We start from the raw sequence: 14,728 nt of genomic DNA, 5'->3' as shown, positions 1-14,728 counted from the left end.
ATGTGCATTTCTGATAAGCTCCCAGATGATACAGAAGCCTAAGGTCCTTGAACCCACCCTGTGAGTAACGAGGTTCTAGATGCTAATTTGAGACTTTGCAAAAGTCTGTCTCTCCAAATTTGTCATTGCTCTGTCACCTTTGTCTAGATTTAATGTAATCAAACACATCAATATTTTGCCTTGTGGGCTAGTACTGTTTGGGACATGTTTAAAAAGTCATTTGTCGTATCTAGGTCACAGTGATCTTCTCTATTTTTCTCTACTAACTTTGTACTTTTATTTCACACTATTTCATACTTTTAATCCTTCTGAAGTCACCTCTGTTTGGGAATAAATTAGACCAGCACTTTTTATTTTTCTACTTATAGTGAGCAGGTTTTCCTGGACCAAAGAGTTCATTGTTTCTCCATTGATTTATGCTGCTACCTGCATCTTATTTCAGGTTCCCAGATATACTGTTTTCTCTTCTATTCCCCTGGTTCAGCTCTCTGTTCATATAACAGTGTCATTCTGTTGTTGTCTTTATAGCTTTGTATGTTTTAATATCTGGAAGGGCCACTATTATACCTATGTTCTTTCTAAAACTCATAAAGGTTCTTTGTGAATCTTTATCCTTTTAAATGAATTTTGGAATAGATTTGTTTAGTTCCTAAAAAATATCTTGCTGAAATTTGGAATGGAGTTGCACTGACTTTGCAGATTAATTTGAGGAGGTACTGATATTTTTACTATGTTGTCTCATTTGTGAATAGAGCTATCTTGCCATTTGTTCAGATGTTTCATGTTTTTAAATAGATTTCAAAGTTCTTCTCCATAGAGTCGTGTGGATCATTCTTAGTTATGTTCATTATAAGTTCTTTACCATTTCTGTTGCCTTTGAGAGCACTATTTTATTACTGTTATATTTCCTAGTTGATTATTTTTGATATAGATGTCGGTAATTTTTGTTAGCTGATCTCATATCTCACAACGTGCTGGCCTTTCTTATTTGCTTGTCTGTTGCTTTCATTAGCTTTTTTATGTACATTATTACATTGTATGCAAATAATGACACTTCTATTTTCTTCCATTTTTTGCTTTTTTCAATTTTAATTTAAAAAGTTTTTTAATGTTTTTATTTATTTCTGAGAGAGAGAGAGAGAGGCAGCGTGAGCAGGAGAGGATCAGAAAGAGAGGAAGATACAGAATCTGAAGCAGGCTCCAGGCTCTGAGCTGGCAGTCAGCATAGAGCCTGATGCGGGGCTCGAACCCACGAACCGTGAGATCATGACCTGAGCCGAAGTCGGATGCTTAACCGACTGAGCCACCCAGGCACCCCTTCAATTTTAATTTTTTGCATTTATTATTTATTTTACTAAAAATCAGTAGACTTTACTTTTCTAGCAGTTTTAGGTTTACAGAAAAATTCAACAGAATGTATATAGCATTCATGTATATTCCTTCTCCCACCACCCAGTTTCTACTAGTATCAACATATTGCATTGGTGTGGTACATTTGCTGCAACTGATAAACCAGTGTTGATACATTATTATTAACTGAAGCCCATGGTTTACATTCGGGATCACTCTTTGTGCTGTATAGGTCTATAGATTTTACCAAAACAAATGTATACTGTCATGTATCCATCATTACAGTATCCTACAGAATAGCTTCACTGCTCTAAACAATCCCCTGGGCTCTATGTATTCACCCCCGCTCCCCACCCCAAACCCTGCAGCCACTGGTCTTCATACTGTCTCTTTAGTTTTAGCTTTTCCAGAAAGTCACATGGTTGGAATCATATAGTATGTAGCCTTTTCAGACTGGTTTCTCTTACTTAACAATATGCATTTTGGGGCATCTGGGTGGCTCAGTCAGTTAAGCGTTCTATTTCAGCTAAAGTCATGATTTCACGGTTCATGAGTTCAAGCCCTGCATCTGGCTCTGTGTTGCTAGCACGGAGCCTGGAACCTGGAGTCTACTTGAAGTTTTCTGTGTCTCCCTCTCTTTCTGCCCCTCCTCACCCCCGTTCACACTGCCCCTCTCGCTCTCTCTCTCTCAAAAACATTAAAAATTTTTTGAAAGGAAAAACGATATGCATTTAATGTTCTCTCAGGTCTTTTAATGGCTTGTTAACTCATTTCTTCTTCTTAATTTTTTAAAATGTTTATTTATTTTTGAGAGAGAGAGGAAGAGAGAGAGACAGAGCAAGCGTGAGGGAAGGAACCAGAGGGAGAGTGAAGGAGACTCCCAAGCAGGCTCTGCACTATCAGCAGAGACCCCGACGCAGGGCTCCATCCCACGAACTGCGAGGTCATGACCTGAATCAAAGTCGAACCCTTAACCGACTGAACCACCCAGGTACTCTGCTAGCATCATTTCCTGAAAAGACTATCCCCTCTGCATTGAATTTGCCTTTGCTCCTTTGTGAAGGATCAGTTGACTATATTTGTGTGGGCCTATTTTGGGCTCTCATCTGTTCCGTTGATCCATTTATCTATTCTCTCGCCAGTATCGCACTGTCTTTATTACTGTGGCTGCTTTTTAATTTATGTTTTATAGCCTTGTACTTCTAAAAAATAAGGTTTGAGACAGATTGCAATTTCGGTTACACTGGAAACAGGACAATTTTAATAAAAAGATAAAAATTGTAAAATATTAAACTATTGATTCTTCTGGCAGCACCTGCATTCTTTCAAAAACTAGAACACACAGAAATATTACGATAGAGTATGGAGTAGCCTGAGGACTTTTTACCTGCTGTCATTTATCTGAAGATGTTGAAAATTGTAGCTTATTTATTTTTATTTGTTAATTTTTTAAATGTTTAGTTTTGAGATAGAGAGATTGGGGCAGGGAGAGGGGCAGAGAGAGAGAGTCACAGAATCTGAAGCAGGCTCCAGCCTCTGAGCTGTGAGCACAGAGCCTGACGCAGGGCTCAAACCCACAAACTGTGAGATCATGACCTGAGCTGAAGTCAGACGCTTCACCAACAGAGCCACCCAGGTGCCCCGAAAATTGTAGTTTAGACAGAAAGATGCTGAAGTTGGATTATTCTTTTTTTTTTTTTTTTAGTGTTTTTATTTATTTCTGAGAGAGACAGCATGAACAGGGGAGGGTCAGAGAGAGAGGGAGATACAGAATCTGAAACACGCTCCAGGCTCTGAGCTAGCTGTCAGCAGAGCCTGATGCAGGGCTCGAACCCACAAACAGTGAGACCACGACCTGAGCTGAAATCGGATGCTTAACCGACTGAGCCACCCAGGTGCCCCTGAAGTTGGATTATTCTTAAATATTATTATCTTCCTTTGTGTTTATGGTGATTATTTAGCTGGTATTGCACAGTTATATACAGTTATTGGAGACACATCTTAATATTTTAGCTCTTTTAAGATGTGACCTACCAACAAATGTTTGTTGAAATATGCAACTGTGACCATGTTTTTTTTTTGAATTTTGTTAGGTCAATGATGCCTTCCTTCATGTGATACAGCGCAAATCCACCGGCAAGGTGCTTATCTCCATGAAATAAATCCTCACCTTGGCAGCAAATTCAGCATGTCCAAATCCAAGCTCCTCATCTTTCCAAAAACCCTCATTTCCCTCCTGTGTTTCTAAAAGTGGGACCGCTTTCCTTATTAATCCAGGTTCAAAATCTTTTAGAGACCTCTTCGATTCTGCTTTCTTATTCCTTGTAATTAGTGTGACACATACTTTATTGTCCTAACTTGGCCATCTTTGAGAGGGAAAGGAGGCTGTTAGTAACTACACCCAGCAAGCAGGCGCCCCAGGCAAAGCGTGATGGCCATCCTTTTCCTAATGCCTCAGTGACCAGGTTCTGTCATCCCCAACTCTAAGATATCTCTCACCTCTGTATCCTCTTTTCCATTCCAACTAATTATGTTTCATCTGCTAATTCCAATTACCTTCTGACTGGCTTTCCAACCTTTAAATGCCCCCCACCCGTCCATCCTTGTTATACCTTATTGCCATGCTGACCTTCCTAAAGTACTGCCATGATTGTGTCTCTACTCGGATAACCTGCAATGGCTCCCCTTGAACATGGCGGAGTTCAGACACCTCAGGCTAGCATTTTTTTTTACGTCCATGACCTTGCCACGTTCGGCTCTGTGATCTCATGTTACACAATGCCTCGGGCCCCTCCGTATGCACTTAGATTTCCTACCAACCCCCTTTGCTCTGTTCAAGCAGTTTCCTCTACTTCCTTGTCCCTGTCAAACATAAACCTTTCTGACCTTCAAGACCAACCTCTGCCATGAGCCTGTCCCCTCAGGAGGCAGGTCATTTCTTCCCTTCCTCCTTCCTGTAGCTTTCCCCCCGAGATTTGTCACATTCTGCCTTGCACTGAAGGGAGCAGCGTGTCTAGCAGAATGAACACAGGATTCTGAATCTAAGATGTGGGTTCGAATCCCGGTCTTACCACTTTGGAGGTGATTACTTAAGGTCTGTGAGCCTTCATTTTCTCATTGTAAGGTGGATATTACACTATCTACCTCACAGCATTGCCATGGGCAATACGTGCAGTGATTGGGCAAAGTACCTGTTGCGAGGTGAGCTATTAGCAAACGCTAGTTACTTTCACTTCTTTCTTTCCTCCTTTCCCAAGGTAGCATACATTTTTTGAAAGTGGGTACCATGTCTGATTCACCTTTGTACCTCCCACAATACCTAGCACAATGAGAGGTAAATATGCAATAAATCGAATTGATTATAAATTATCTACAAGTCTTAAACTGTGGGAGTAAGTTAAGAATAACAAACCAATGTCCATCAACAGATGAATGGAGAAACAAAATGTGGTATAAACACACAGCAATATTATTTGGCCTTAAAAAGGAATGAAATTCTGATACATGCTATCACAAGGATGAACTTGAAGATGTTATGCTAAGTGACATAACCCAGTCACAAGAGGACAAATATGGTGTGATTCCACTTATAGGAAGTACTGAGAGTAGTCAAATTCATAGAGATAGGAAGTAAATGGTGGTTGCCCGGGGCTGGGGGGAGGCCAAGCTGGGGGGTTATTGTTTAGTGAGTACAGAGTTTCTGTTTGGGAAGACGAACAAGTTTGGGGAATGGACGGTGATGATGGCTGCCCAACAATGATGATGTACTTGATGTCACTGAACTGTACATGGAAAAATGGTTACAGTGATAAATTTTATGTCATGGATGTTTTACTGCAATAAAAAAATGTAAAAAAAAAAAAAGCCCCGCAACATATTACCTCCCATCTAAGTGAATCCATTCAGAGAAGAGAGCACAGGGGGCGAGTTGAGTGCTCAGCTAAGGTTCAGGGAAGCTCCAGTCTCTGCCCAAGGCCGGTCTATGGAGCAAGGTCCTCTACGTTTGTTGGCGCTAAACCTTGTTTTCTATTCATCCTACTCTCCTCCATGACTGATAATTCCCAAAAAGGAGAGTGGTGGGGTGGGGATAAAACAGATGCCGGACATCACAGGGATAGGGGTACTTTTACTTATTCTTCAGGAGAATAAGTACTTTTACTTATTCTAATAAATGTGGTAAGAGGCTTTGTTTTCTGATAAGTCCTTCAGGCCTTTTGGGAATACCTGTCTTCTCAGGATCTCCCCACCAAAAGTGCTTTTGGAAGAAGTGAAGTATAAAATAGGGAGTGAACATTTGGGGAAAGAATTTAAAACTGAGAAAGTAGCAGAAGGTGGGGGAGGGCAAGGTGTCAGGGAAGCCACCCCTGTGTCTGTTGTGGGACCCTGTGGTGCTTCTGTGAGGACCAGAGCCCACACTGCACCTCTTCCTGCAAGAGGGCGAGGGGCAGAGGGTGAGGGGAACAGAGGATCTGAAGCAGGCTCTGTGCTGACAGCAGCGAACCCCGATGGGGGCTCTAACTCACAAACTGAGATCATAAGCTGAGCCCAAGTCAGGCGATGAACTGACTGAGCCACCCAGGCGCTCCCAACCATATTTTTCTTAAAGTTTTCTGAGCTGGTTTGTATTTAAATGAAAATCGGCCTTCAAAAATATCAAGACACTAACTTTGAGGCTCATTAAAAAATTTCCTGTCACCCTTTGGGATAATCAAAGACATGCTGGGCAGAGAGAGGCGAGAAAGATCAGGGTTGGGGAAAGTGCACAAGCCCAGCGGGGAGCTACCCTTCCCTTCCTTCAGAGCTGGTCAGTGGGTGTCACTGGTAATGAAGATCGATTGTCCTCCCCTCACAAACGTCAAAATGACTTAGATTGAAAGAGGCAGTCATTAGGAGAGTGAGTTTCTTCAGGTTTAACAAGTATTGGTTAGAACCCTTAATGACCTGCTCTCTGCTCGCCGTGTTCCTGCTTCATTGTAATGATTTGATTTGAAAGCATTTGACTTATATTTTAGTCATCGTTTGGCTGTTCCACCATCTGAGCCGTTAGTCTGAAAAAAAGAATCAATGCAGCTCCAAGTGACAGCATTTATTCGGTATTCACAGACTTTCCCCAGCTCTCGCCCGTGGGCTGGCTGCCGGAGGAATCACTCCTGCACACCCACCTCTCCGTTTTCACTAGCTGTGGGTCTGTCCACCTGCACACCATTCCCTCAACAACCCAAGCGAGGTTTTGTGCTCTTAGCTATAGGATAACCTTGTCTCTTCATGGTTAGGATATGTGTCCCCTGCTCCTTCCTCTGCAGCTGTGGTAAAGACCACAAAAGATTTGTCATGTAGCAAGAGAAGAGAAATAAAGGTGTCCTCACGTCATCGCTTGTATTCAACAACAAAAAATTAAATAAACTAAGAAAAATTTACACTGTTTTTTCTTTCACTTAACTTCTCAGATTGTGTAAGTGAATCACAGAGCAGTGACTTCTCAGAATATTTATTGTTTATAAAAATCATGGGCAGGGAAGACCCAAATTAAACAAACAAGTGCTGGCATGTCTAATTGTTCTCTTCCTCTGGCTTCTTTGTCACAGCTTATTGCTAGATAGAAGCCCTGAGCTTAAAGTATGCTGACTTCTGGAACTTTCTTGCTGTTGAGAAATCCTATACAGAGTGATTATTATTAAAAAAAATTTTTTTTGCTGTGTTTAGAAATAGTTTCTTGGACTTCAGTGAATTGCCTCATTATTTTAAAAATGGTGCTGTTAAGATAATCACAAAAAAAAATCATTGAAAAAAGTCAAAGCAGCAAAAAATTTATGAGTAGAAATTTTATCCTAATTTTCTCTTAACTTGTATGTCTTATTCCCTCTCTCCAGGGAAACCACTGTAAGCAATTTGGCGCTGGTTTCATAGATCCTTTAAACACGTACACATGGTGCATACACGCAGAGGTGTTTTTTTTTTTTTTTTTTAAATAAAGACATACATAGGTTTAAAAATAACTGATCATGGGGGCACCTGGGTGGCTCAGTCAGTTGAGCATCTGACTCTTGGTTTTGGCTCAGGTCATGACCTCACGGTTCATAAGTCTGAGCCCCACGATGGGCTCTGTGCTGAAGTGTGGAGTCTGCATAGGATTCTTTCCCTCCCTCCCTCTCTCTGCCGCCCTCACCCCACTCATGCGCATCCGTACGCTCTCTCTCTGTCAAAATAAATTAATGAATTAATTAACTGATCATAGTATGCACGCTGTTCTGTATTGTACTGTTTTTTAAAACATTTTTTTTTAATTTTTTATTTATTTCTAGGAGAGAGAGAGAGAGAGACAGCGTGAGCAGGGGAGGGTCAGAGAGAGAGGGAGTCACAGACTGAAACAGGCTCCAGGCTCTGAGCTGGCAGTCAGCACAGAGCCCGATGCGGGGCTCGAACCCACGAACCGCGAGATCATGACCCAAGCGAAAGTCGGACGCTTAACTGACTAAGCCACCCAGGCGCCCCTGTATTGTACTGTTTTAAACTGTATGCCATGAACACCATTCCATATTAGTAAAATAGACACCTCGCTCTTTTTAACAGATGCTCAGTGTTCCATAATAAGGATATATATCATATGCAACCACTTTCTTATTAGTGGGCTTATTCATTTATTCACCTTGATGTAATAAACATGGCTGTGCCTCTGTGTGACAAACTCAGCACAGCACGGGAATATACACGATGCTGGGCAGAAGTTTACAAATTTAGTGGGGGAGACAAGCATGAATTAAAATCACAAAACCATGCCAAGTTAGTGCCCCATAAAGTATAAGGGTGGAATCTAACTCAGGCAGGTCAGGAGAGGTTTCCCTGAGGAGAGATGCTTAAAATTGTCTGAAGATGGAGGTTTCTGGAGCACTTATTTATTTATTTTAATGTTTATTTTTGAAAGAGAAAGAGTGTGAGCGGGGGAGGGGCAGAGAGAGAGAGAGAGACAGAATCTGAAGCAGGCTCCAGGCTCCGAGCTGTCAGCACAGAGCCCCACGCAGGGCTTGAACTCGTCAACCAGGAGATCATGACCTGAGCCGAAGTAGGACGCTTCACCAACTAAGCCACCCAGGTACCCCACGGAACATTTAATTCTAGGAATTTAAATAGGCAGGGAGGGGAGGGAGGAATGTTAGGCCCTGTGGCAAATGGAAGTCGGTGAGTGAGAGGGGCTGAGCGATGAGGAGCAGGGCTGGAGGGGGGAGCCATGGAGGCAGGTATTATAAAATGAGGCCGCAGGCAGGCCCGGATTAGGCAGGGACCTGTGGCCAATTATAGGTTTCTGCCTGTAGCTTAAAAGGATGAGATGCCACGCAGTGCTCTAAGTGGGGGTGGTGTAGACGCGGCATGACCAGCACAGCATTTTTGGAAGAATCCTCCTAGCTATAGTGGGGAGAAAGTTTGGGAGAGGAACAGACCAATTAGGAGTCCATGAACGTCTAAACAGGAGAGGAGGGTACCTGAGACTAAGGTGTGATGATGGGAAGGAGAGAAATGGGCAGGACAGAGAGCTCTGTGGGGGGTAAAAGCAAAGGGGGGGGGGGAGGGAGAGAAATGTCAAGATGTCTCCTAGCTTCCTGGATAGGTATTTGAGGGGAGGAACACCGCAAGAGAACTGAGTTTTGGCCGTGGCAAGGCATATGATGGGGTCAGAAGACGAGGTTGTGTGTATATTGAGACATCCATGAGATGTCAGCTGTGCAGTTTTATATACCTGTTCTTGCTCGGAAGAGAGGTGTGGCCTAGAGATACAAATCTGGGTGTCATTTGCATGGAGGTACCATTGGCACCTGTGATGAGATTGTAGCTTCAGCGTGGAGAGAGAAGGGAAGAAGGTCTAGACTGACTGGAAACATCTTTCCTCTCAGCAGGTCTATGGAATATCGTGACTGTGTTGTGGACCACTGAAAGAGACTTGGAGAGGGATAGGTTAGTGATTTCACATGAATCACAAGAGGTTATCAGAAGGCTGTCTTGCACAGTGAATAAAGCACCATTCTCTCAGTGGAGGACCAGTGTGGGGCCCCAAGTTCAGCTGTGCGACCTTGGGCTAGACTCCTTTTTTAATTTTCTCGTGTAAAACAATGAAGATCATAATTTGTTTTTTGTACCTTGCATGGTTCATGTGAGGGTCAAATGAGATAATGTATGATAATGTGTGAAAGCGCTTTCTAATTGTCATTTTCATAATAGATTATGAGGTCGTCCAGCACCAGTGTGTTCAAATTCATTTCAGAGTTGAAGCAAAAATGTATATTTTCTTTGGCATCTGCTGGGCTGACACGAAGCAAAGGAATTGTCTGATTTTTAAAAGTGTCTTTCAAATATTTCTACACTGTATTGTAGCTGAAGCTGTTGCGCCCTTTTATACAGAATAATGGATGAAGTGATGGGAGCCCCATGATCTGATGTACCTCAAAGACATACCAAGCCAGGCAAGGTCTAGAGAAGGACACCTAAATGGATCCAGAGGGTAGAGAGGGTTCTTTTGTGAGGGATGATGAAAGATTAGGGCTCTTCATTCTGGAAAGACACAGGCTGAGAGGGGAAGAGGATTGAAATTTATAAAATAATGAAAATCATAGGATAAAAATATGAACTTATTAAATCCCAGAGCACAAGAACCAGGAACAACTTTATCATTTTAAAGAAATAGCTTTAGGGCAAAGTAAAAATAGTACTTCTTTACACAGGAATACTAAGTATATGGAACTCACTACTCTCAAAGATTGCTAGGACCAAAATAAAATATTATAAGAGAAAGACATGTATTTCTGGAGGATAGATTCAGATTACAAAATGAAATTAAAAACAGTTTGGGTAAATCTCCCTAGTCTTGGACGGTGGCACCATGGAGGGTGGCCGTGAACCTTTCCTGTCCCCATCTGGGGTCCTTGTTCAGATCAAGATTCCCAAGAGGATGTGCCGTAGAAGACAGAGCACAGAATTTGAGCTCAGAGGGCCTGGCTGTAAGTGACCTTAGGGAATCATTTCTTGTTTATGTACCTCGATTTCCTCATATGCAAAAAGAAAAAAAAGGCATTAACCTGCCTCACTATTGTGCAAGAGATTCAGCTGAAGGAATGTCTCTGGCAGTGTTTTGTAATTGGTAAACATGTTATCCTTAGGAGCATGAGAATTTCTACTTTTATGGTTGCATTTCCAATTCTATTTCCTTTAGGTGAGTTGACCTTCACCTTGTCCTTCCTGATCCTGGCCTCGCCGGGAAGTGGTATTTCCTGGCTCAGAAATGAAGGAGAACACTGAGGGCAGGGACACTTCCTGGTCCTCTATGGAGGGAGGTAGAGAGAATGCAGACATCTCTTCTTTCGTCCCCTTTTCCTCCTTGCAAAGGTAGAGAAATAAAGGTAAGGAGAGGGTTACCTGGACAGTAGGTTAAGTGTCTGACTCTCTTTTTTTATAATGCTTATTTATTTATTGAGAGAAAGAGAATGGGGGAAGGGTGGAGGGGTAGGGGGAAGGGCAGAGAGATGCTTAAGTGACTGAGCCACCCAAGAGCCCCTAGCATCTGATTCTTGATATCAGCTCAGGTTGTGACCTCATGATCTTGTGGTCATGGGATCCACCCTGAGTTGGGCTCCACAATGAATGTACAGCCTGCTTGGGATTCTCTCTCTGCTCCTCCCCTGTGCTCATGCAAAAAGGCATTCTCTTTCTCTCTCTCTCTCAAAAGAAATAAACATTTTTTTAAAAGGTAAGGAGAACTTTGAAAGCATCTCTCTTCTCCTTTGGACATTTTGGGTGGCGAGATGCCACCCAAAAACTGGGGTATTCTGGTCTTTGGGCAACTTCAAGGGTTCTCGCAGATCTTGGGAAAACTAGAAAAGGGGCGTACAGGGCTAGATGAAAAAAAACCATGGGGACTGGTTTCTATTTTTCCCCCCCTTCTTGATTATTTATTTATTTATTTATCCTTTTAAAAAATGTGTTATATATTTATTTATTTGTTTTTTCTTAAATAGTTTATTGTCAAGTTGGTTTCCATATAACACCCAGTGCTCATCCCCACAAGTGCCCTCCTCCATGCCCATCTCCCCCCTTCCCCTCTCCCCCACCCTCCTCAGCCCTCAGTTTGTTTTCAGCATTCAAGAGTCTCTCATGGTTTGCCTCCCTCCCTCTCCCCAACTATTTTTCCCCTTCTCCCCCATTGTCCTCCATTAAGTTCCTCCTAATCCACTTATACGTGCAAACATATGGTATCTGTCCTTCTCTGCCTGACTTATTTCGCTCAGCATAACACCCTCGAGTTCCATCCACCTTGCTACAAATGGCCAGATTTCATTCTTTCTCATTGCCATGGAGTATTCCATTGTACAGATAAACCACATCTTCTTGATCTATTCGTCAGTTGATGGACACTTAGGCTCTTTCCATGTTTTGGCTATTGTTGAGAGTGCTGCTATGAACATTGGGGTACATGTGCTCCTATGCATCAGCATTTCTGTATCCCTTGGGTAAATTCCTAGCAGTGCTATTGCTGGGTCATCGGGGAGTTCTATTGTTAGCTTCCTGAGGAACCTCCACACTTTTTTCCAGAGGGGCTGCACCAGTTTACATTCCCACCAACAGTGTAGGAGGGTGCCCGTTTCTCCACATCCTCGTTAGCATCTAGAGTCTCCTGATTTGTTCATTTTAGCCACTCTGGCCGGCGTGAGGAGGTATCTCAGTGTGGTTTTGATTTGTATTTTCCTGATGGTGAGTGACGCTGAGCATCGTTTCATGTGTCTGTTGGCCATCTGGATGGGGACTGGTTTCTTAATGGCATCTATAGGTTTGGGATTTAAGGAAGAGAGAAAAATATGACCGAAATTTCCTTTCAAGATGGCCACTGCAGTTTGCCATGCGGGAAAGCCGATGGAGACCTGGAGGGAGAGAGTATGCCTTGCCTGGCCACACTCAGAATATCATGTGTATCCCTAAGGAATCCAGCTTCGCCAGAGGAGATCCAGGAATATCAGAAAGCGAGGACTGATGACAAATAGCTTTTTACTTCCTCCATAGCAAATACGAACCGCTTTGCCAGGCTGCCAAGCATTCCACCGTATAGCTTCCCCTGACTTCAAGTTCCATGGGGTAGAGCGAAAGGAGAATGGCCTGCTAGCCAAGACAGCTGACGATTTGAATTGTGGCCTCAGCACTAATTAGTTGTGTGGACTCAGCTTCTAGTCCATAAAATGGTGGTAATAGTAATCCCCTTATCCTCGAGTTGCAATAAGGTCAAAATGAGGTTATATTTGTGAAGCTCTTAGCTTAGTGCCTGGCACATTGTAGGCCCTAAATAAATGTCGGCCTCTGTCATGACCCATCAGTACCTTCTCCTCTAAGGAGACAGATTGCTGGATAATGAGTTCAATGAATGCTGGGACCGGGTGTGCTTTGTGAATTTCCCTGCACCAAGAACCCATCATTCCTTTTCTGTGCAAGTTATATCCATTCAGGGCCTGCTGAGGGCTCATTTCCTCCGTGAGAAACCAGCTCATATTGATCTTGCTCGCGTAGGAACTCCCATAGCACACAATTCAGCTCTTAGAGAGTCATGGATTTGCACAGTTGTCTTGTTGCATTGTATATAGTAGGCTTAGCCTTCAACGACGTTCAACAATTTAGTGAACATTTGCTATGATCATGGCCTTGGGTTAGAGATGCAACTAGGGAGTAAGTTCCTTAGTCTCAGGCCCTGTATCTGACACGCTCCCCAGCTTGGGTCCCAGGGTAGGGGAGCATCCGTCTTGTTGTTCTCACGTGCTGCTCTGGACTAATGACACGGCCAGATGCTCTGCAGGAACTGCTCACTTTGAGGTCCTGGGAGACATATTTCCTGCACTTGCAGTTTCTTCATTCCTGGTATCTTGAGTTGATGGGAAAGCTGTGCAGGCGGTTTGGATTACTGCTCATTTGTCTAAAAAAACATAAAGCAATACTCAGAATATTTTTTTTCTCCTAAGAACAGCATTCGCATGTCAATTGGTGCCAATGTCACATTGAAGTTGATTGAAAGATTCCTCTTCCTTTCCTTTTGTTCTGAAATATGCAAAAGCCAGTGGTAGATGCTGGACCAGGTCTACTGAATTTCTTTCTCCATTACTTCTCTGAAGAAAGGAACAAGGGCAATGTCTTTTTGAAGGCAGGTGTGAGGAAGCAGCACTAGCACCTGCGTGTCTCCTGTCTTAAGTTTCTGCTCATGTCTTAGGCTTTCTTTCTGATGTGGACTCCAGGCCACCTTTCTGGGTTCTGATGGAGTCAGGAACCACTGTGGTCCACCAGGGACCCCTCGCTGCAGCTCCCAAGTGAGGGTCAGTCACCTAGCTGTTCCCATTGAATAGTTCCCTTTTGACTTCAGCTTGTAAAATCTCTGATATGTTTTCATTTTTATCCTCTCCTTTTCTTTAAAGGTTATTTTTAAGTTAAAAATAACCATAAGGAGACCTTGTGATTCTCTTCTCACTGACCCAGATATTTTAAGAGCTGGAAGACTGACAACAGCTTCTCATCTGGGGATATAGGCTGGCTCTCAGGAGCCAATTAGCTAAATGTAATAATAAAATATTAATCCCATTTCCCACACATAAAACACTCTCCTTGTTTTTCTTGCCTATCCAAACCCTACTCACCCTTCAATGCACTGTACAAAAAGCTATGGAGTTGAGGATAAAAGACTCGGGTTCAATTCCTAACTTGGAAACCTACAACCCATCTGACCTTGGGCAGGTCACTTTATGTGGGTGGACCTTGGTTACTTCCTCTGGGAAACCCAGATGCTAATAATTTATAGAGTGAAAGTTGAAGGCTTCAGGTCCAGCCCAGGGACTGGGGTACACAGAGCAGGTCCCGAGAAAATACTTATCAAATGCCAGAGAACCCAATTTGTGTAATCCTGGAATCATTAATCTCTCCTATTTCTGTTTTTGTTTTGTTTTGTCTTTAATTTTTTAAAATGTTTTATTTCTGAGAGAAAGAGAGAGAGAAAGAGAGAGAGAGAGGGAGAGAAGCAGCATGAGCAGGGGAGAGTCAGAGAGAGAGGGGGAGACACAGAATCAGAAGCAGGCTCCAGGCTCTGAGCTAGCTGTCAGCACAGAGGCCGATGCGGGCTCGAACCTACGAACCATGAGATCATGACCTGAGCCGAAGTTGGACGGACGCTTAATCGATTGAGCCACCCGGGTGCCCCAAATCTCTCCTATTTTTGGATTTCTGTATTATTGACCCTGTCTACACCATACAATTCAACAGTTAACTATACCTTGTCTTTAATATGTGGTTCTAGGGGCACCTGGGTGGCTCAGTCAGTTAAGCATCCGATTTCAGCTCAGGTCATGATCTCGTGGTTTGTGGATTTGAG

General features: G+C 43.0%; 1 protein-coding gene across 3 annotated transcripts in view; it reads left to right on the top strand.

Moving 5' to 3' along the window:
• Positions 1-5,176, top strand: part of LOC120223497 (quinone oxidoreductase-like protein 2) — a 33,155-nt gene extending 27,979 nt beyond the window's left edge. For 2 of the 3 annotated variants that reach the window (XM_039221673.1, XM_039221671.1), the window contains one exon: positions 3,444-5,176. In XM_039221673.1, coding sequence (XP_039077604.1) covers positions 3,444-3,512 — 69 coding nt within the window. In that variant the 3' untranslated portion in view covers positions 3,513-5,176. The remainder of the gene's footprint in view (positions 1-3,443) is intronic. The other variant, XM_039221672.1, reaches the window with a different exon arrangement.
• The last annotated feature ends 9,552 nt before the right edge of the window (positions 5,177-14,728 follow it).

This window comes from Hyaena hyaena, unplaced genomic scaffold, assembly GCF_003009895.1.
Source record: "Hyaena hyaena isolate Hyena2069 unplaced genomic scaffold, ASM300989v1 scaffold_994, whole genome shotgun sequence".
Classification (NCBI taxonomy): Eukaryota; Metazoa; Chordata; class Mammalia; order Carnivora; family Hyaenidae; genus Hyaena; species Hyaena hyaena.
This window is presented reverse-complemented; position numbering and strand designations above follow the sequence as displayed.